Source organism: Aspergillus lucknowensis, assembly GCF_044049455.1.
Source record: "Aspergillus lucknowensis strain CBS 449.75 chromosome Unknown BJX67scaffold_26, whole genome shotgun sequence".
In the NCBI taxonomy this organism is placed as follows: Eukaryota; Fungi; Ascomycota; class Eurotiomycetes; order Eurotiales; family Aspergillaceae; genus Aspergillus; species Aspergillus lucknowensis.
In genome coordinates, this window is record NW_027263570.1 from 1 (window position 1) to 18,258 (window position 18,258).

The window sequence follows — 18,258 nt, forward strand, 5'->3', positions numbered from 1 at the left end:
AGCCAGATTGTGGGTCACATGAGCGCCAAGCCACTTACTAATCATTTTCGTGGGGCGCGACCGAAAATTCGAGGCTTAGCGAGCTGCAACCTGCTTGCAACGAGGAAGTCGTGGGAGCCGACTGGCGCACTTAGTACTCCTGTTTCAGACGAGGCAAGAGAATTGCGGAATGTGATTCATTATCGCACTGCTCCCACCTGCTAAAATTACTCTAAATGGGCACCAACAAGGCTGACATCGTGGGTGTAAAGTTCGCATCGAAACGCCTAGCCTCCGGAATCCTGGAAATTTCAAGCGCCTTGGAAACATACATGAAATAAAAAGCAGGAATTGGTCAAGCAATGGTACTCAGCCCACATTACTTAAAGCCACGCCATCGCCGCCGGGTTCGATGGATTTTCGCATCGTGCTCTCCGTTTGAGATGTCTGGCACCCCGCTGGCAGAGACATCGCCGCTGAGGGCACCCTCCTCCAGCTCGTCGTCGGCCACGAGGTCTTTCAGTTCGTCCTCATCTAACTCACTCAATTCCTCGCTTAGCCCACGCATGACCTCGCGGCCTGTCCATCGCTCTTCGTGAATCGTGGTTCCCCTAGGATCAAATGGTTGCATGTACCATTGAATACCTCCCTGAGACAATGGGTAATACTGATCACCTTGGGATTTTGGAGGGGATGCCGGCACGTTCGAAGCTTCAGCTGCTTCGTTGGGGACCGGTTGGCTCGGCTCTTCGACCTGGTCGGTAGCTTCAACGACCATCTCTTGCTGAGTTTCGTTCGTGGGTTGGATAGATGTCGTGATAGTGGCGTTGGAGTTTGGTGGAGCTGGAGTACTCTCATCCGCAGCGTCTGTCGCGGCGGATTGGAGGCCTAGAGACATTTCGGGAGGCCGCCCTTCGTCTGATTTAGCAGCAATTGTCTCGGTCGACTCCTCCACAGCTTCACCGTGGGTTTCTAGTTTCGCGGTGGGATTGAAATCCTCTTTCACTTGACGGGAACCGCCCTCGGCCGCTTCCATCATTCCCATCTTCTCGAAAGAGTCGTCTCCAATGCGCTCGCCGGAATCAATCTCAGACCCTCTGCCTGACAAGAGGCTGTTCTCAAGCATGACATCCAAGTCCTTCAGCTCCTGCTCGAAAGGCTGACGGTTCAGTTCGCTCTCTTTACGGATCGCGTCCTCCAGAGCTGGTTGAATAGCTTTGATAATCCTCTTCGCCATTTTACGTTTCTCACGCTGCTCGAGGCTAAGCTCGGGCGCGCGCCCACTGATTTGCATCTGAAGCTCAGCCGTATCTCCAGCGGGCTTAACTCCAATTTCAGAAGTGAAAACGCTTGCCAGGTGAGCTGAGAAGGTAGACACGGAGGGGTAGTAGCGTTGCTCCAGCTTTGTGCGAACTGCGGCCAGTCCTTGTCTGAAAATACCTTTGCTGTCAAGCCTGGGATGCGATTAGCCGGGAAGTCGAGGTTAACGAGTCTAGCAATACTCACCCTTGAGCTTTTTCAAAGATTGGCCAAAGTAGAGGGAAGATGGGGAAATAGACGGTATCCACAATGCTGCGGAGAATTTCGGCGTCCTTCAGTTTTTCCCTTTCGCGTTTCTTCACTTCGTCGCACAGTATCCGCAGCCGATCCAGGTCACGATACAGCCGTTCTCCGAATTCGATACGTCTTTGTAGTCGTTTTCTCCCCGTCCCTCCCATGGCAGCGTAGTCCCGCCTCGTCATTTCCATGGACGAAAATGTTTCCAATTGCAATTGCAGACGTTTGAGAAGGGCGGCACCTCGTCTGGCTTCTCTTTTAAGTGTCCAATATTTGCATGCGTCTTCGGCATATTGTTTCCGTTGACGAACACCAAAACGCTGAAGCGAAGCGACGACAGAGTTGAGGACCACTTGAGGGATGACAGGCGCCCCCGACGGCAATTTCCAGATTGTTCGAGGCGTATTGAGTCTCTTCCGTTTGGTTCCCCCGACGGTGAGAGTGATGCGTGGTGTATGTGTCCGCTGCCCGTCTTCGTCTTCATGATCGCCGCCAAGAGCGTGGGTAGGCTCGAGCGAGAGCGCCGCCGCTTGACTGTCACCCCACCGTCGACCCTGCATCGTATTACGGTAATATTCAACCGCTTCCGCTGTTGCGGCATCCGTCCCATGTTCCCGGCGCCAGTCCGGCGGCACATGTTTATCACAGAAAGCTTTTAGTAGGTGTGAGTCCATGACGGCGAGATTTCCATGACCAGTCTTCATTTTGAGGTAGAGTTGTGCTCTTCGCGCGCACGTAACGTGGAAGGCGACGAAACAGTTTTTATTGCTGCATTGAATCGACGCACCCATCCTTTGGCGGCAGATATAGCATTGAAGCTTCCAGCGGCTTCTCGGTACCTTCTCAACGTCCGTGATGGGCTCCATCAGAGATGGATTGCCAATGGAGACCTCGGGAATCCAGATCGCGCAGAGAAGATGTGACCATTTCGAGCTTGTCGTCTGTTTGAAGGCACCTTCAGTGTTGGGGCAAAATATGCAATTCGGGGACCCTCTCCCGATTAGCTGGCATTTTCGACACAACCATTGACCCTCTGGGATGAAAGGAACACCATAACACTCTTGATGCACTGCGAGATCACAGCCGTCACAGAACACTATCGCGTTGGCGTTTTCACAGTCGCCATCATCGCAAATCGCGCACTTGGTATCCTGGTCTTCCCCCGGACCTGTGGTCTCGCCGTTGACTGCAGCAGCCGAGCTCGACCGAGGGCGTTGTGTTTGTGGAGGCTTGGGGTTTGGTTTGGGGATGCGTTTCTCTAGACTGTGCCATTCTTTTTCAATCTTCGTCATGGTAATTTCGAAGACGGCTGGTTTGATCGGCTCAAACTGGTCTTCTCGGCGTTTCATATTATATTCTTCCAACCATTTCTCGTCCTGCTCGTCCATGTCGTATTCAACCCTACCCACTGCCGCATTGACCTCTCCCTCCCCCACAACCGGATTCCCTATATCGAGGTCGTCTTCCTGGGCTCCCTCGGCCATTCGGATTAAACTCCGATCGTGACGGAGGAAAAGGTCGCTTTCCTGATATCCCACGCTCGCCATAGTCCGATCCACGTAATTCTGCTGACCGACGCCTGGTTGATCATAGAAGGTGAAAGGGTCCTTTAGCCGGAAGGAGGGTTTGGGAAGGGTCAACTTCTCGCGTGGGTTGGGTCCAGGCGGGGGAACGACTTTGGGCTGGGGGGTGAAGACGCCGAGAGCATGTAAGATCGCTTCCGGACGGCGGGGAGGACGTCCTGGTCGTCGCTTGACTGGCGTTTGGGCGGTGCGATTCGCATGAGCACGAATAAGCTCGGCAACAGGATCGTTTTCGTCGGTCTTCTCGAGGCCATTTGGGGACAGGATATTGGCGAGTTGCGCCGAAGGAGGAGGTTGGTCCACCTCTGCCGAAGGAAACACGGGAAACCTCGCGTCAATATCGAGTTCGGGGTGGAATTCCTCCCAGCCTCTTTCTTCTCTTGGTTTGTACCCATCCCCTTGTTGTAACGCGAGCGCCGCTGCTGTAGACGATCCGAACCGCCCACGGGTTTGGCTCTTCTCCCTCCTCAAACGTGTGGATGGCGGTGTCGTCGGAGTGTGACCTGGTGGGGGCGGCGGAGGTAGTTGGACTGGTTGTGTGGGCGAATCCATTTCCTTCGTGTGCTGGCGAGTGCGCGAGATAGAGGAAGTTCGCCTCTTCACGGGGCTCAATTTGGGCTGTTTCGGCTTGGGTTTCGGTTTCGGCTTGAGAGTTTCCCTAACTTCAATTTCAATGTATCTTCCTCCACCGCCTGGGCCGCCAGGGACGTATTTTAGTTTCTTAATAGGAGGCCCTTCGACAACGGCGGGTTCCGAATTCGCGGAATCATGGAGAGGAGGGGCTTTGGGACCCTTTTTCAGAGCGTTCCCTGGGGAGGATCGGTGTTTGGGAGACGAGTAAGGCGCCATATTGGAGGACAAGGAAGGGAAACGCAGGGAAGTGCGGTTGTTATCAGATTAAGTTGTGAATACGCAGGTTGTCATGCAGTTGTCGGCGTGGAATTGGCGTTAACCTCAAGATGGTGAATAACAACGGAAAACAAAGTACAGCTGCCAAGGAATGTGAATCATGGCTGAATGAGATAGGATATATGGTAAATGCCAGTCATGAGGGAACTAGAAAGCCATCAAGTACTATTGAGACTGGGTTTTCTGAAGCTATTGTTGGCTTGAACCTGCGCGGCTTGTTGAGGTTGGAGTCTCAGCTGCAGATCACCTGCGCTCTCCGTGCCTGAGGCATTAAAATTTTCATTCCGCGTATTTTTCGACGTGACTGGTAATTCCATTACAAACAAAGGCAAAACAGCGTGCAGTCCATCCGAGCTGTTCATAGCTTCGACTCCAAGCTGCATCTTTGCGCCAGTTGACAGCCAACTGCTTATCAGCGGGAGTAGTCCCATTCCCTATCTCGTGCATCAGACTTCATCGATCTCTAAAGCTTAGCTCTACATCATGAGTGGCCACACTGATGACCGGTAGCCGTCTCCCCAACTTATCACCGTTACTAGTATTCGTCCAACACAGCAACTGATTTGTGCAGGTGGCACGGCAGCCGCACGTATGAGCAGAACCGCCAATCCGGACAGCGACACTCGAACCCCAGAGCGATGAGCGCCCACAGCGGGCCCCGTGGAGGACAACAGAATGCGACCACACCGAGTAATAACTGGGGGGATTCGCGGGAGCAGCTGTCTGGTCCAAATCAGGAGCCGCACGTTCCGGTGGGAGGTTTCAATGCCGCGGAGGCTAAGGCAGCTTTGAAGAAAGGTATGGCCTCGTTTTCCTTTCTTCCAGTGGTGGTATATCACCCTTTGCTAAGCGCAGCTTTTGTTTCTTGCAGGTCCGGGAGGTATGCGCCTGTGCCCTTGCCGTCTGTATCGCCCGCAGCATTGCCTTCGAACGAGCGACTGACCCTTCCTCCACACTTTAGCGCCGAAACCTTTCTTCTACAAGCTTCAAGGCAAAGATTCAAGCAAGGGTGCAGGTGGCCCTTGGGGCTCGAAACGTATGCTCGTCTGCGTGCAAACCGCCGAACACAGGGCCGACTGACGAGTGTACAGCGAACACCATGGCCAACGGGAAAGACTTTTTCGTTGAGCTCCGAAAACAGGTCTCCGCTCTACGACAAGGAGGAACCGTCGCGGGAGGTTGATCCGGGGAGAGAGAAGGAAGGAACGAGAACGGAGCGGCCCGGGTGAGGGGTGAGGGGTGAGACCTCAGACTCCGGCTTCGAGGACGATACCGATGAGAATTTGGTCTTCGAGGAGAAACTCTGGCCGGTTGCTGGCCGACTGGGAGCCGCGACATCTAAAACTATTGTCTGAAATAGACTGCTGCCTGCGAAACTGGCTGGGTGAGAATAGGGAAGCTGGCACATGGCATTATGCCTACGGTAGCTCCACGACTCTGTTAGCTACGAAGTGGACGTCTCCTGGACGCCTTCAGAAATGTCACTCCTATTGGAAATAGCAGGGGATGTACATTCATAAGCAAAATGGCGACCAAGAATCTAGATGGACGGTCTGTCTAACTCGCCAGGGTGACCACATACTCACCCCCTTTCCGTGTCTTCAGAGAGTCCCTGATACAACTCCCCATTCACATCGAACTCCTCTCCAACTCCTTCCCGGGAACAGACCGTATCACCGCCCTCTTCAGCTTTCCTCCCTGCCACTCCCCATTGACCTTGCGGCCTCCCCTCGCCCGTCGGAACACTCTTCCTTGAAAGTGCCGGCAGAAGGTGGACGCCTCAAGTGGCTCTGCAACAATACCTCCGTCACGCCACTAGTCACGCCAAAATTGCCATCAATCTGGAACGTTGCCCCGTCATCAATATTCCAGAAGTTCCGCGTCGGGTAGAAGCTGTCCCATTTCTCGATCTGCGCCCAGACGTCCGCCCCCGGTACAGTGGCGCATACTGGTTGATGAACCACGCGTTGCTCCATCCCGTGCTTCTGGAGCCGGCGTCTCTGCGCTGGTCGGGGAGGACGGCAGCGGCGCTGCCGAGCGTTTCGTTGACGACAGGCGAGAACTGCGTCCCGGGGGGGGGGCACGCCGTAAAGCGGCGACAAGTGCTGGTGGCCCAGGGCGCTCTGGTCATGATCGATACGCCATTCTTGGATTTGGCTCTTTACTTGAGCGCGGGTTGAGGTCGGTTTTAGATGGCTTTCTGGATGATAATGTATTGTCACCAACGCGTTCACTTTCTGAGCTGTCCTCATTCCGAGATAGCGACGTAAGAGACCACCTGAGCAGTCCCAACGGTTTCTCCGCCGCAATTCGGTCCCAACGCTCGTATAACGTCAGAGCGTTCGGCCGAAATCTCGGTTGAACAGTTTATATAAGATCGTCTGACGTCCCACCCAACTCCTTGAGCTCCTCAGGTTGACGAACAGGACATATCTTACTTCCAAACAGACATCTGCCGAATCAAAATAAAAATGGTCAAAATTGCGGTCGCTGGCGGCTCGGGCAGTATGCTTGCACGTCCAATAATTCACTGTGCATTACGCCTTGCTGACACTGCGCCAGACGTTGCTTCGGAGATCATCGACGGCCTCGTTGCCACGGGCAAGCACGAGATCGTGATATTGTCTCGAAAGGTTCGCTACCTCTGGATTCAACACCCCTGCTGTACCTGTGGCCGACCGACTGTCTAGGACATCCCCACCGAACGGCCCACCCGAGGCATTACTTGGATCAAGGCCGACTACGACAGCATTGAGCAGCTGACGCAGGTCCTGCAAGGCGTGCACACCGTCCTCTCCTTCGTGATCGAACAGGACAATCCCGACAGCCCGGTCCAGAAGCGCCTCATCACCGCCGCCGTCCGGGCCGGTGTGAAGCGCTTTGCGCCGAGTGAATGGGCTTCGTGTGTTTCCCCCGTCCATGGCGCTGGCAGTATGCTCTCAACCACTGACCGTATCTCTCCAGTTCTTCACTTGAAAACTTACCCTGGTACGGATATAAGGCTGAAATCCGGCGCTACCTTGCGGAGCTGAACAAGGACAAGAAGGTCAGTTGAATCAATTCACCTGGCACACCCAGAACTCAGCCTAGCGGTAGGTCTTCGAGTACGCTCTCTTCCAGCCAGGCCTGTTCACGAACTACCTTACGCGCCCTTACAAGACGTCCAACCACATCCACCCACTCGAAACCCCTTTTGATTTCAACGGCCGCCGTACCATTCTCCTCGAGGCTGGCGACGACGCCGAAATCACCCTGACCACCGTCCAGGACCTTGTGGGCGTCATAACCCGCGCCATCGAGTATGAAGGCGAGTGGCCTGTCACCAGTGGTATTCGAGGGACCACACTCAGCGTCGGGCAACTGGTCGCTCTGGGGGAGAAAATTCGCGGTACACCCCAACAACCTCCTCCCGTGCATTGCGTGCGCTAACGTGCGTAGGATCCCCTTTCAAGGTCGAGCGAGTCAAGGCAGAAGACTTCAAAGCCGGGACGTGGGTGACATCGTGGATCCCAAGGGTCGATCATCCTTCTATTCCCCCGGAGCAGGTTGACGCCTTGTCGAAGCTCGGCGTCGCTGGCATTTCGCTAGCCATCGGAGCGGGCGCCTTTGCTGTCTCGGACGAGTGGAATCAGCTGTTGCCCGATTATCACTTCACGCAGGCAGACGCGTTTTTGAGTGAAGTGTGGAAGGGGAGGGCTTGATAGCGCCCGTCTTCCGATGTGTTTGTCCTTGCGCAAAGCAGAAGATACTTGGATTATATTACAAATATAGCGTCGATGACCATGAGGTCCTAAAGAGTCTGCATACAAATTTCAAGCGTCCCTAAACCGGTGTGGGAGCCTGATCTGCCTTCCTCGACGAGTTACCATACTAGGGGCCTCTACAACAACTTCAGCATCCGGGGCAATAGTGTCTTGCTGATTTGCAGGTCGTGAAGCTAGATCTTGCTTCCTCTTCTTGCCTTTTTTAGCCTGCTTGAAGTCCGTTTGAAGCCGTATAGCGGCCTCCTTGGCAAGGAAATCCTCCTTCTGTTTTCGTTTCACATCCGCTGCCGGGAGGCGTGGCTCCTCTTCTTCAAATATTTGCTTCTCTTGCTCTTTTGAGGCTTTAGCAAGTTGTGTAGCTTGCTTGTTTTTTGTTTGAAGATCCCGGGCCTGCTGGATCTTCGGTGAATTAGATACTGCACTACCATCTTCGGGAGCCTGTAATTCAAAAGTACGACGTGTCTCCCGCTGTCGCTTCCGCCGTTCATTCTGGAGAGCATTCTCGAGGTCTCGGCAGCGTTGTTCAAGCAAGGTGTTCTCCGTAGAAAGGTGGTGTATCGTTAGATTCATATTTTCAGTGTTTTCGTTGAAGATATCACTGACCACACGATTGAGATGCCTCTCAATCTTTTCCCAATCCTCTTCCTGGAGGATAGAGCGAGAGGGTTGACTAGATGGAGCCCTTTGGTTCTCTTCCTTGCTGAAGCGTGTCAAAACGATCTCCGGGTTCCACGGCCATATACCCACAGATCTCCACGCGCTTTCGATGTTGTCTTTTGACAAGACCTTTTCCCAGCTGGGCCAGAAGAGGCGGAAGAAATCTCGCTTGGTAACATGGCCTTGGCCTTGAGGCATGCGTAAAAACGCTTCCAACTCGGTGCTATAGGCCATAGATAGAGGACCAAAGATCCCGACCTCAAGGGGCTGCAAGGAATGCGTCAAATGAGGAGGATAGATCATCAGAAGGATCCTATTAGCATTGCAGAAGTTTATAAACTTCATTGTAAAATGAAATCCGTGGCCATCTAGAATGAGAAGCCTCCAGCACCCTCTTGCTTTGGCCTTGGTTTCGCGGTCGAAGATATGCTGCAGCCATGCGAACTCGAGTTTGTTGTTGGTCCAACCACTTGCTGAAGAAGCCAAAAAGCAATGGTGATCGCCTGGGCTGAAGTCTTGCTGCCAGGAGTCTGCCACATTGCCGGATACTGCTTGATATATTAGACCAGGCGAAAGCGAGGTCCCGTCCGCGCAAATGCAGGCAACTGTAGTTATCCACTCTCGATTCCCATTCTGTATGCCTTTTCCTAGGCCCTTATTCTCATACTGTTGTTTAGAGAAGAGCCTTTTGCCGTTAGAAAGCGATCCTATGAGAAATCCTTTCTCATCCATGCTGTAGATATTCTCTGCCTCGATGCCGTATTCCTTGATTTTTCGGTCCATATGCTCGAAGTATAAAGCATATTCGGATGCAGAATCTGCCTGCTTGCGTGTAGCATTAACCGCAGTTCTATAGTCAGAAACAAGGTCTTTCGAATGCCGATTTAAAAAGCGCGAAGGCCAGTGTTTCCCGGGCTTCGTTCCAGTGACCTCCTCTGCAAGATTTCGCAGCATCTCGTGCGAGGGATAGAGGCCTCGCTTGATTAGCTCATTTATTGTACCTATAAGCTCCTTAGCCTGCTGGTGGTTGAGATTTCGCTGGCTTTCATACTGGGCGTCTTTCGAGTGTTGGACTCCGCGGTGGCGCCTCGACAGCGTTGAACGGTCCACATTGAATTGTTTCGCAATTTTTGCATAGTTGATCGATTCTCCAGGTCCCAGCAACTCTATCGCCGCCAGCGCCTGCTCAATTGAAGCCATATTAAACCAGTTACGGGGACTTCAAAATTGACGTCTGTGTCGGTGAGTATCGAAATCGGGCGGCAGGCGATGCCAGGGGTATACCAGATCACATGACTCATGTCTTGGCCAGTCTGGTCGCTTTGTTCAGAGGGTTGAACTTCAAGCATAAGCATCCACGATGCCACCAAAATCGCGTCTATCTAAACGAAATCCGGTGGAGGCAGAGGGAAGAATTCAACTTGCAATATGAGCGTTAAAAAAGAACAAAGTTCCAATTCTCCGTTGGGGATCATACACTTATGTTGAGCACAGACTTGAACGGCTGACTAACTTACAGGAATCACCGAGCATTCGGCCGAACTTCTTCCCTCCTTGTCCATCTCGACTCAGTGTATCGTGGTCAGATTCAAACTGAGGAGCCATGTCGAGTCTTGAAGTCGGCCCAGAGGCTGGGCGCAGAAAAGTCCGTAAAGGCACCCAGAGTTGCTGGGAATGCAAGAGACGCAAAGTTCGGTGCATCTTCGCTTCGGCGGAGCGCGCCACTTGCAACAACTGCAGGCGCCGTGGCACTGCATGCATTAGCCAGGAGCTCCCTGACAGAAGACTGGCGACCCCGAACGACGGTCCGAGTCATGTAGAGGCTCGTCTTAGCCGCGTGGAGGCGCTTATTGAGCCGTTGGTTCACAATGCTCCCGTCGAGCGTCCGTTGGAGGCTACTCCCAAGCCGACGCCGTTAGCCAGAAAAGAGGCTCAGGAGACATTAACAGCGAGTAGTCCAGGACCGCGCGCTTCACAGGTACCAGACCGCCAGAGAGACAAATACGACAGACTCTCCCGCGATCTCATTGCAGTATGGCCTAGCCAGGCCGAGCTCAATACCATCTGCAGCCTCCCTGTCGGCCATTCAACTCCTCTCTACTTGGCAATGTGCATACCATATTCCAACCCCCGGGATCCGCCGTCTCTGCAAGAGATGCTGCGATTACCACCGCCGGGATCCCATCCCGTGCTGATTGCTCGTAAGCTTCTCCTGCTCGGGATGTTCCTACAGGGCGTTGTCCTGTCTTCGATCCGGGCTCTCGGTAGCCCTGCAACCTCATATCGCGAGATTATGTCCCGGGTTGTCGATCGGGCCATCAGGCTCGTGACGACCAACGACGAATTCACCGGCTCCGTTGAGGGCATTGAGTGCATCATGATGGAGGCGATGTACCATAACTACACCGGGAACCTGCACCTGGCCTGGATGGCACTGTCTCGGGCGACTGCCGTCGCACAGATGATGGCTCTCCATCGTGGCATCTGCTCGCCTTCTTTGAAAATTATAGAACCGGAGACTCGCGAAACATTTAATCCCGAGTTGATCTGCTTTCGCCTTGTCCAGATGGACCGCTATCTCGCGCTGATGCTGGGCTTACCACAGACTTCGCTCCAGTCTCGCTTCGCAAGCGCCAATTTAGCAGAAGGGAGCCACCCTGTAACTCGCTTGGAGCGTATCCACTGCGCTGTTGCGGGGCGCATCCTATCGCGCACAGACGCTGAGCTGGACGACCATTCCATAACACAGGAGATTGACTGCTTACTGCAGGACGCAGCGGCTGAGATGCCAGCGACATGGTGGCTAGTCCCTAGGTTTGTTGATGACGCCGAGCTCGTGAGCGATACGATACGGATCATGAACCACTTTACACACCATCATCTACTAATACGCCTGTATCTACCCTACATGTTCCGCTCTTCCTCAGACGGCCGGTACGACCAGCTCAAGATCACAGCAGTAAATTCTAGTTGCGAGATCCTATCGCGCTTTATCACTTTCCGCACATCAAACCCGACGAAATTCTATTGCCGTGGCACTGATTTCCTCGCCTTCGTTGCTTCTACTGTGATGTGCCTCGCACATATAAACTCTCTTGACCAGAGCTCGAATAAACCTGGCACTGTACTCAACTTCCTTGCCCATAGCCGGCCCAGCAATCGAGGCATGATGGAGCGAACTTTGGAGATCTTCGAATCCATGGTCGACTCAAATGGCACGGACCAGATTGCCACGAAGCTCACCCGTATCATCCGGGATCTCCTCGCGATAGAAGCCAACACTGCGCACGGCGCTATATACGGGACGAGCTCGTCCCGCGGCGACGAAGGCGAATATGATGGCAATGTGGTGCATGGCGACAAAGGACTCCTTATCCGCATTCCGTATTTCGGAACCATTAACTTCGAGCGTCGCCCCATTTCAAGGACTGCGTCACAGCTGGAGGCAGGCCTCGCAGCGCCATCGACGCCCAATACAACTGACAATCCCCAATTTAATGATAAAACCAAGGCGTCCACAAATTCGGATCACACCCCAACCGCTCAGGCGGCCAACCCGCTCGTACATCCCGGCAACACGTCTTTGCAACTGCCCGTTCCACCACCGGTGCCGGGATTGGATGATAACTGGGAACTTCAGGGCATTGATATAGCCCTCTTTGATAGCCTTTTCCGTGGAGGAGGCTGGGAACTCTGAGGTCCCATCAAATCTAAGTCAATTCAGCTAAAGCTTGTATACTGAAAGTAGCTGTATTATAGCTACGGAGGGGGTTATTATCTGCGAGATCTCAAGACTTCTCGTTGTGGACCGAGTATTGTGACACGGTATACAGACCCATTTAGTAAGAACTGAAGATATCAGCGATAGAATAGTGACACAGAGATGTGGATATATCAACTATAGTATGTGGCCCGACGCACATCAGATTCAACATTGGAAGCTGCCGAGTCTTCCCTCATCAATGTCGACCGGTGAATGACCGCCGGTGAGTTCTTCCCTCTCTCCTTCCTTTTTCAGGTGAACATGAAGCCTTTCCAAAGCCTTCTCAGGGGTATAAATATCCCTACGTAGCCAGTAGTTAGAGACCCAACACTCTCAACTCCATGACCCGACCCTGATTCCCACGCTCGCTCTGCACCACGCCCTCTTCATCAGTTCGAATCAAGCAGCACAGCAATGCACTCACTGTGCATGAATCGCCACAACACCAACGGCTGCCTCCCTGATCCTGTCACACCCTCGAAGGCTGCTAGCTCTTGTTTCGGTTAACCAATGGCGATGGCTATTGCCAGGTACGGCGGACATGTACGCAAAATGGCACCAGGTACACACATAAAACATCCTGTTCCACCATGCCTCATACATCGCAAGATTCAGCTTTTGGGGGGTCTCCCCGCGATCCGTCAGGTTTAGGCTTTATTACTCAGTAGCCTTTTGTGGCTTCTCTAGTTAGTTGAATCTGACATCTTCCTTTTCTTCTTGCCTTGGTAGAATGTCTCGATGATCTTCATGGCGTTGGTCCTGTTGGTGGTGGTTATCCACTGATTGTATTCCGAAGGCCAGCCTTTCTAGGATCCTCCTCGACCCGGGATTAAAAGTCTGCTGGATAGCCTTATAGGGACTGAGGCTGGTTGTCAAGTTTGGAGCATTATTACATCCGAATCGGAGGGGGATGGTCACATCCCCTGTTCTCTGTACGAACCCTCGACAACCGTCCCCCAAGGCGAAGGGCGCCGGTCACAATACGAGTCTTACTTCGACTCTCGAAAGACTACTGAGGGTGAGGACCAGAAGAGAAGCAGGAAGCCACATGGCTTTTCTCCCGCTTAAGGAAACCAACATCTCACCGCAGAGTACCTGATCAGAGTGTACAGAGGAGCTGAAGTATTCGAAGGTTGCCGTTCCTCCCATGTCATCGGCCAAGAAACGGGCAAAAGTGGGTCCCTGCTGCGTGAGATCCTGCACGAAAGATTCAGCATGCGGGTTGGGAATAATTCTTGGACGGGTCGCGATATCCCTTCAAACCGACTTGAAGTCCCGAAGCGCTGCAAGGGCCGCGAGAGCCGCTGGACGAGCAGCTGCCTCGGCAACACTTCGCGATCGAAGCCGTTTTCGTCAAGCGGTGGCATTGCCGCTGAAAGACCCCGTTGTTGATCAAAATGACACGAATCCAGAGCAGATTTTCCGCTTCAACGGCTAATTAAATGGAGAGAGGGAAGAAGTCTGCATCCATGCACAGCGAACAGTGTCCTCGGCGAGGGGTGTGAAGTTGCAGCCGGACAAAATGAGATTTCCAAAGGTGTGCTCCACATCCGGGATATTTGGATGTCGACGATTGGCGCAAGAGTTCCCCCATGTTGGCCCCCATCAGTCCTATTGGCTCAATCTATCCGGCACAATTGTAACCGGAAAATTAGGCTGAGACAGGGAATTTTGTCGGGATGATTCCCTGTTTGGAGATTGTCGCAGCTCAAGAGACCGTCGTGCTTCATAAGAGGCTCTCCGTGCCGCGGAAGGCATGCATGTCTGTAGCTCTTCGTTGTCGTCGCCGTCGCCGTCGTCGTTGTCGTCGTTGTCGTCGTTGAAGATACCCTGACAGCTCTCGAGAAGATGGCCGCGACGCAACCATCGACGCCCCTCAGTCGCGTCCTCCCGCCCCTCATCCTGGGAGGTGCTGGGTTCAGTTATCAGCTCACATCCGACCCGAATCCGTCACGGACGCGAGATGTGTTGAAGCGGGCGTTCGAACTTGGCCTCCGAGCCATCGACACCTCGGCATATTATGAACCCTCCGAGGAGCTCATTGGCGAGGCGCTGTCGCATCCAGAGATCACGACCTGTTACACCCGGGACGACTATTTCCTGATGACCAAGGTCGGCCGCGTCAGCGCAACCAAGTCGGACTACTCGCCGGAATGGATCCGATATTCAGTCTCTCGCTCGCTCCAGCGGTTGAGGACGAGCCACCTCGATGTAGTGTTCTGTCACGATATCGAGTTTGTCCCGGAGGAAGACGCCCTGCAAGCGATCGGGGTTCTTCTGGAAATGGCCGCCGCAGGGAAGATACGCTATATCGGCATTTCAGGGTATCCGATCGGCGTTTTGGCCCGGGTCGCATGCCGTGCGCGGGAGATATACGGTCGACCGTTGGACGTCATCCAGAATTGGGCGCAAATGACGCTACAGAATGATCGGCTGGAGCAAGAAGGACTGCAAGCCTTCAAGGATGCTGGTGTATCCTGCGTCTGTAGCTCGAGTCCGCTTGGGACTGGTCTTTTGCGAGACCAGGGCGTTCCGGTCGGTAGACTGGGGGACTGGCATCCGGCACCAGAAGGGCTGCGTAAAGCGGCACAGAGCGCAGCGACCTATGTCGCGTCCCACGGAGAATCGTTGGCATCTCTGGCGTTACGGTATGCACTTCGACGGGCACAGTACTCTTCAACACCCGATTTCCGGGTCGGAACGATTGTGGGGGCCACGACTGTCACTGAAGTTGAGCAAAACGTTTCGGCGGCGTTACGAGTGCTGCGACAGGAGGGTCGCAAATGGGAGTGGAATTTAAATGGGGATTTGGAGACGAGAGCAGCAGGGGAGAAGGCGATGGATTCAGACACGCGATTGTTCGCGGGAGTTCAGCAACTCCTGGGGGAGTGGAGGAACTATAGCTTTTCGGAAGAGCGAGACAAGGACGCGCAAACGAAACTGTAGACTAATGTTAGAATTCGCCCATTACCATTGATGAAACAACTTCCCCCGGAATCAAAATCCCCTGTCGAAAAGCCCCCGGCGGCCACCAGACGGGGTTAAAGATCCGTTCTGGGTTCATCGTCGTCGCCGTAGTTTCCCTCATCCTCTTGGGATTCCATCCGGATCGGGTGTAGGTCGTGGGAAGTGCCTCTAAATCTTCAGTACCGTCGAGCTTAACCAAGAGCCAGTTGAAGAGCCTGACCCTCAGAAGTACTTAAGTGTTCGCCCAACTCGCTGGTCCGGCCGGAGATACTGACCCGATTGCCCTCGTCATTTAGCACAGTGTAATCACTGGGTTCAGAATCCCCAGTGATGCCAGTATACCCCATCCGATGTCGACCCTGCAACAAGGTATCGAATAGGCGTCCGTGAACGATAAATGCGGCTATCACCCGGATCAATGCGGTTCGGGACTACAGCTTATGTACTATGCGATGTGGAACCAGACCGACGCCCGATCTGCTGTTATTTAACACTCCGGCGGTCTTTAGAGCAGCAATGCGATTATCCCAGGTCATGGCCTGAATTGTCACCGTGGTCGTGAATAAGACAGCTTTGTCTGGGTCTTCGGGTTCGAGGAAATCATTATGTCGTTCCCTGTACTGGGCATTGGCACTTACAGTTGCGGACACTGCTCTTCGAGTGCCTTTCTGAGGCCTACGGCGTTTGGGTCTAGCTCGTGGGTCAGGATATACTATCCGATTCACAGTTGGCTTCCATTGTTGATGTTGATTTCGGTCAAGACCGCCGGAAAGTCCTCTCCCGCGTCGACCGATATAAGTTCATTCTGACAGGTTGCATCTCCGCGAGCTCGCCTAAACTCTCGCTAGAATTGGCCACATGATGGTGTGCTGACAGGAATCAAGTCGTCCGAAGCGGAGGGAAACCCAGTTAACCCTGCCGATATCATACTCCAATATTCAGGACGAGTTACACAAGCCAGTCACCTTTCCTTTGAGAGAAGCTTGCCATGACCCAATGGCTGCAAATTATACCAGGCATGGAAATGACAGCGAATGAGCTTCCGGAGCCGAGTGTCGCGAGGCAGAGAGGCAGTGGCTAGGAGAGAGTCTGTCCGTCGGTTCAGACTGAGCCAAAATCTATAAAGCTGGTGCTGGGCCTTCATATCATCAATCAGCTCCTCAGAGACCCTTAGAGATGAAGCTGAGATCCATTGTTCCGCCTTGTGCAGCCTTCCATGGCTCGTACAGGCTGCCCCGAGTTCGAATGTCAATCAAGCGAGGCAGTCGACTGATCGACTCGTGTTTGCGCATTTCATGGTACCCCTGCTGCTGATATCCGCTTTGTCGAAGAATGACTGACAATCAATGCAGATTGGAATTGTCAGCAATCGCCACACTGCTGCAGACTATGACAACGACATGCAGCGTGCCAAATCCCTGGGCATCGACGCCTTTGCTCTCAACATCGGCGCAGACCCGTATACTGATCAGCAGCTTGGCCTCGCCTATCAGTCCGCTGCGAACAACGATATGAAAGTGTTCATATCCTTTGACTTCAACTGGTGGAGCACTGGCCAGGGATACCAGGTCGGCCAGAAGGTTGCCCAGTATGCCAACCTTCCTGCCCAGCTCAGAGCCGACGGTAAGGTGTTTGTCTCTTCCTTTGCTGGAGACGGCCTTGACATTGCTGCAATGCGCTCAGCTGCTGGACAGGATATCTTCTTTGCTCCAAATTTCCATCCTGAGTATGGCACCAACATGGACCAAGTCGACGGACTACTGAATTGGATGGCGTGGCATAATAATGGAAACAACAAGGCACCCACTCCTGGCAGCAATATCTCTGTCGCCGCCGGAGACGAGCTGTATGTCAGGGCTTTGAACGGGAAAGACTATATCGCTCGTAAGTGCTGCTCTCGATGTATTCTCTACATGGAATCTAACCCTCACAGCTGCATCCCCGTGGTTCTTCACCCACTTTGGCCCTGAAGTCCCCTACAGCAAGAACTGGGTCTTTCCTGGAGATCTGCTCTGGTATGACCGCTGGCTGCAGCTTCTGGCATTGGGACCGCGCTTCATCGAGATTGTCACTTGGAATGACTGTGGCGAGTCACACTACATTAGTCCGCTCAGCTCTCTGCATACTGATGATGGTGCCTCGAAATGGGTCAATGACATGTACGTGCCCTGGCCCTTCTCGCATCTGTGCTGACCCTGGCAGGCTGCACGACGGTTGGATGGACATGGCCAAGCCATTTATTGCTGCGTACAAAGACAGAGCTACATCTGTGGACAGCTATATTACCGAAGACCTGCTTGTCTACCGGTACAGACCTGCGCCTCGCGACGTTGACTGTGATGCCACCGATACATGCATGGTTCCGGCGAATAACGGGAGCGGAAACTACTTCAACGGTCGTCCCAATGGCTGGGAAACAATGGACGATGCTGTCTTCGTTGTCACAGCTCTCACCAAACCAGCTACTGTCACGGTGAACTCTGGCGGCAATGTCAAGGTATTCGATGCGCCGGCCGGTGCCACTCTCTTTGGTGTGCCTTGTCTATGCTGAGTACACTTATAAGGTGTAGCTACTCAAATCACACCGAATTAGTTATAAGTATTGTTAGCTTTTCAAAGCTGGCTATAACTTGGCAACCTCCTTAGCTCGGTAACAGCTGGGATATCACAATCCTGCCATCCAGAGCCACCTGCTGGCAAGTAATCTGGCCATCCTCTTCCTATATCAGCGTCTGGAAAGCTTCACCCGGGAACACCGGCTTGTTGAGCCTCGGCATCACGCTCTTGAACCTCGACAAATTTCCACCGGCATATATATCAAATAACATGCTTCACTCCAACGCCAATCATACACGTCCGTGTGCTAGATTTAGGTCCGCCGGTCCTTCCAAATGTAGGAACCTAAGGGTATTCTTGAGGTAAGTGAAGAAGATATGTATCGTCAAGGGTCAAACGAGATATAGAAAGAGGCAGATGAGATCAACGATGGGTCAACAATATTGTTACGCAAGTAGTTAGAGAACTAATCGCTGCTGACTCGCCTCCAACGCAGCCAAGCCTGAATAAGTTAGCCCGAATG

The 18,258-nt window shown here is 53.3% G+C and overlaps 7 protein-coding genes across 7 annotated transcripts; 5 read left to right on the forward strand and 2 right to left on the reverse strand.

The window, feature by feature from the left end:
• Positions 1 to 12: 12 nt before the first annotated feature.
• BJX67DRAFT_141474 (putative PHD finger domain protein) lies at positions 13 to 4,231 on the reverse strand. The gene is made up of 2 exons (XM_071024656.1): positions 1,486 to 4,231; positions 13 to 1,433 (listed from the first exon to the last, which is right to left on the reverse strand). The coding sequence occupies exons 1-2, from the start codon at positions 3,966 to 3,968 to the stop codon at positions 359 to 361; spliced, it is 3,558 nt and encodes a 1,185-aa protein (XP_070885163.1). The 5' UTR covers positions 3,969 to 4,231; the 3' UTR covers positions 13 to 358.
• Positions 4,232 to 4,511: 280 nt separating this feature from the next.
• BJX67DRAFT_382002 (uncharacterized protein) lies at positions 4,512 to 5,211 on the forward strand (the record flags this gene model as incomplete). The annotated part of the gene is made up of 4 exons (XM_071033132.1): positions 4,512 to 4,534; positions 4,600 to 4,826; positions 4,990 to 5,064; positions 5,120 to 5,211. The coding sequence occupies 4 exons, from the start codon at positions 4,512 to 4,514 to the stop codon at positions 5,209 to 5,211; spliced, it is 417 nt and encodes a 138-aa protein (XP_070885164.1).
• Positions 5,212 to 5,462: 251 nt separating this feature from the next.
• Positions 5,463 to 6,390, reverse strand: BJX67DRAFT_141491 (uncharacterized protein). Its single transcript, XM_071024657.1, has one exon. The coding sequence runs from the start codon at positions 6,278 to 6,280 to the stop codon at positions 5,714 to 5,716; it is 567 nt and encodes a 188-aa protein (XP_070885165.1). The 5' UTR covers positions 6,281 to 6,390; the 3' UTR covers positions 5,463 to 5,713.
• On the forward strand, positions 6,391 to 7,785 carry BJX67DRAFT_141515 (NAD(P)-binding protein). Its single transcript, XM_071024658.1, has 6 exons — positions 6,391 to 6,533; positions 6,591 to 6,661; positions 6,719 to 6,930; positions 6,993 to 7,074; positions 7,125 to 7,416; positions 7,467 to 7,785. The coding sequence occupies exons 1-6, from the start codon at positions 6,500 to 6,502 to the stop codon at positions 7,727 to 7,729; spliced, it is 954 nt and encodes a 317-aa protein (XP_070885166.1). The 5' UTR covers positions 6,391 to 6,499; the 3' UTR covers positions 7,730 to 7,785.
• A 2,267-nt stretch (positions 7,786 to 10,052) lies between these two features.
• BJX67DRAFT_382005 (uncharacterized protein) lies at positions 10,053 to 12,146 on the forward strand (the record flags this gene model as incomplete). Its single annotated transcript, XM_071033133.1, has 1 exon — positions 10,053 to 12,146. One exon carries the CDS (start codon positions 10,053 to 10,055, stop codon positions 12,144 to 12,146), a length of 2,094 nt encoding a protein of 697 aa, XP_070885167.1.
• A 1,775-nt stretch (positions 12,147 to 13,921) lies between these two features.
• BJX67DRAFT_355951 (Aldo/keto reductase family-domain-containing protein) lies at positions 13,922 to 15,219 on the forward strand. Its single transcript, XM_071029348.1, has one exon. It carries the CDS (start codon positions 14,061 to 14,063, stop codon positions 15,156 to 15,158), a length of 1,098 nt encoding a protein of 365 aa, XP_070885168.1. The 5' UTR covers positions 13,922 to 14,060; the 3' UTR covers positions 15,159 to 15,219.
• A 1,255-nt stretch (positions 15,220 to 16,474) lies between these two features.
• BJX67DRAFT_388660 (glycoside hydrolase family 71 protein) lies at positions 16,475 to 18,193 on the forward strand (the record flags this gene model as incomplete). The annotated part of the gene is made up of 5 exons (XM_071034385.1): positions 16,475 to 16,477; positions 16,532 to 17,063; positions 17,113 to 17,338; positions 17,382 to 17,710; positions 18,153 to 18,193. The coding sequence occupies 5 exons, from the start codon at positions 16,475 to 16,477 to the stop codon at positions 18,191 to 18,193; spliced, it is 1,131 nt and encodes a 376-aa protein (XP_070885169.1).
• Positions 18,194 to 18,258: the final 65 nt, after the last annotated feature.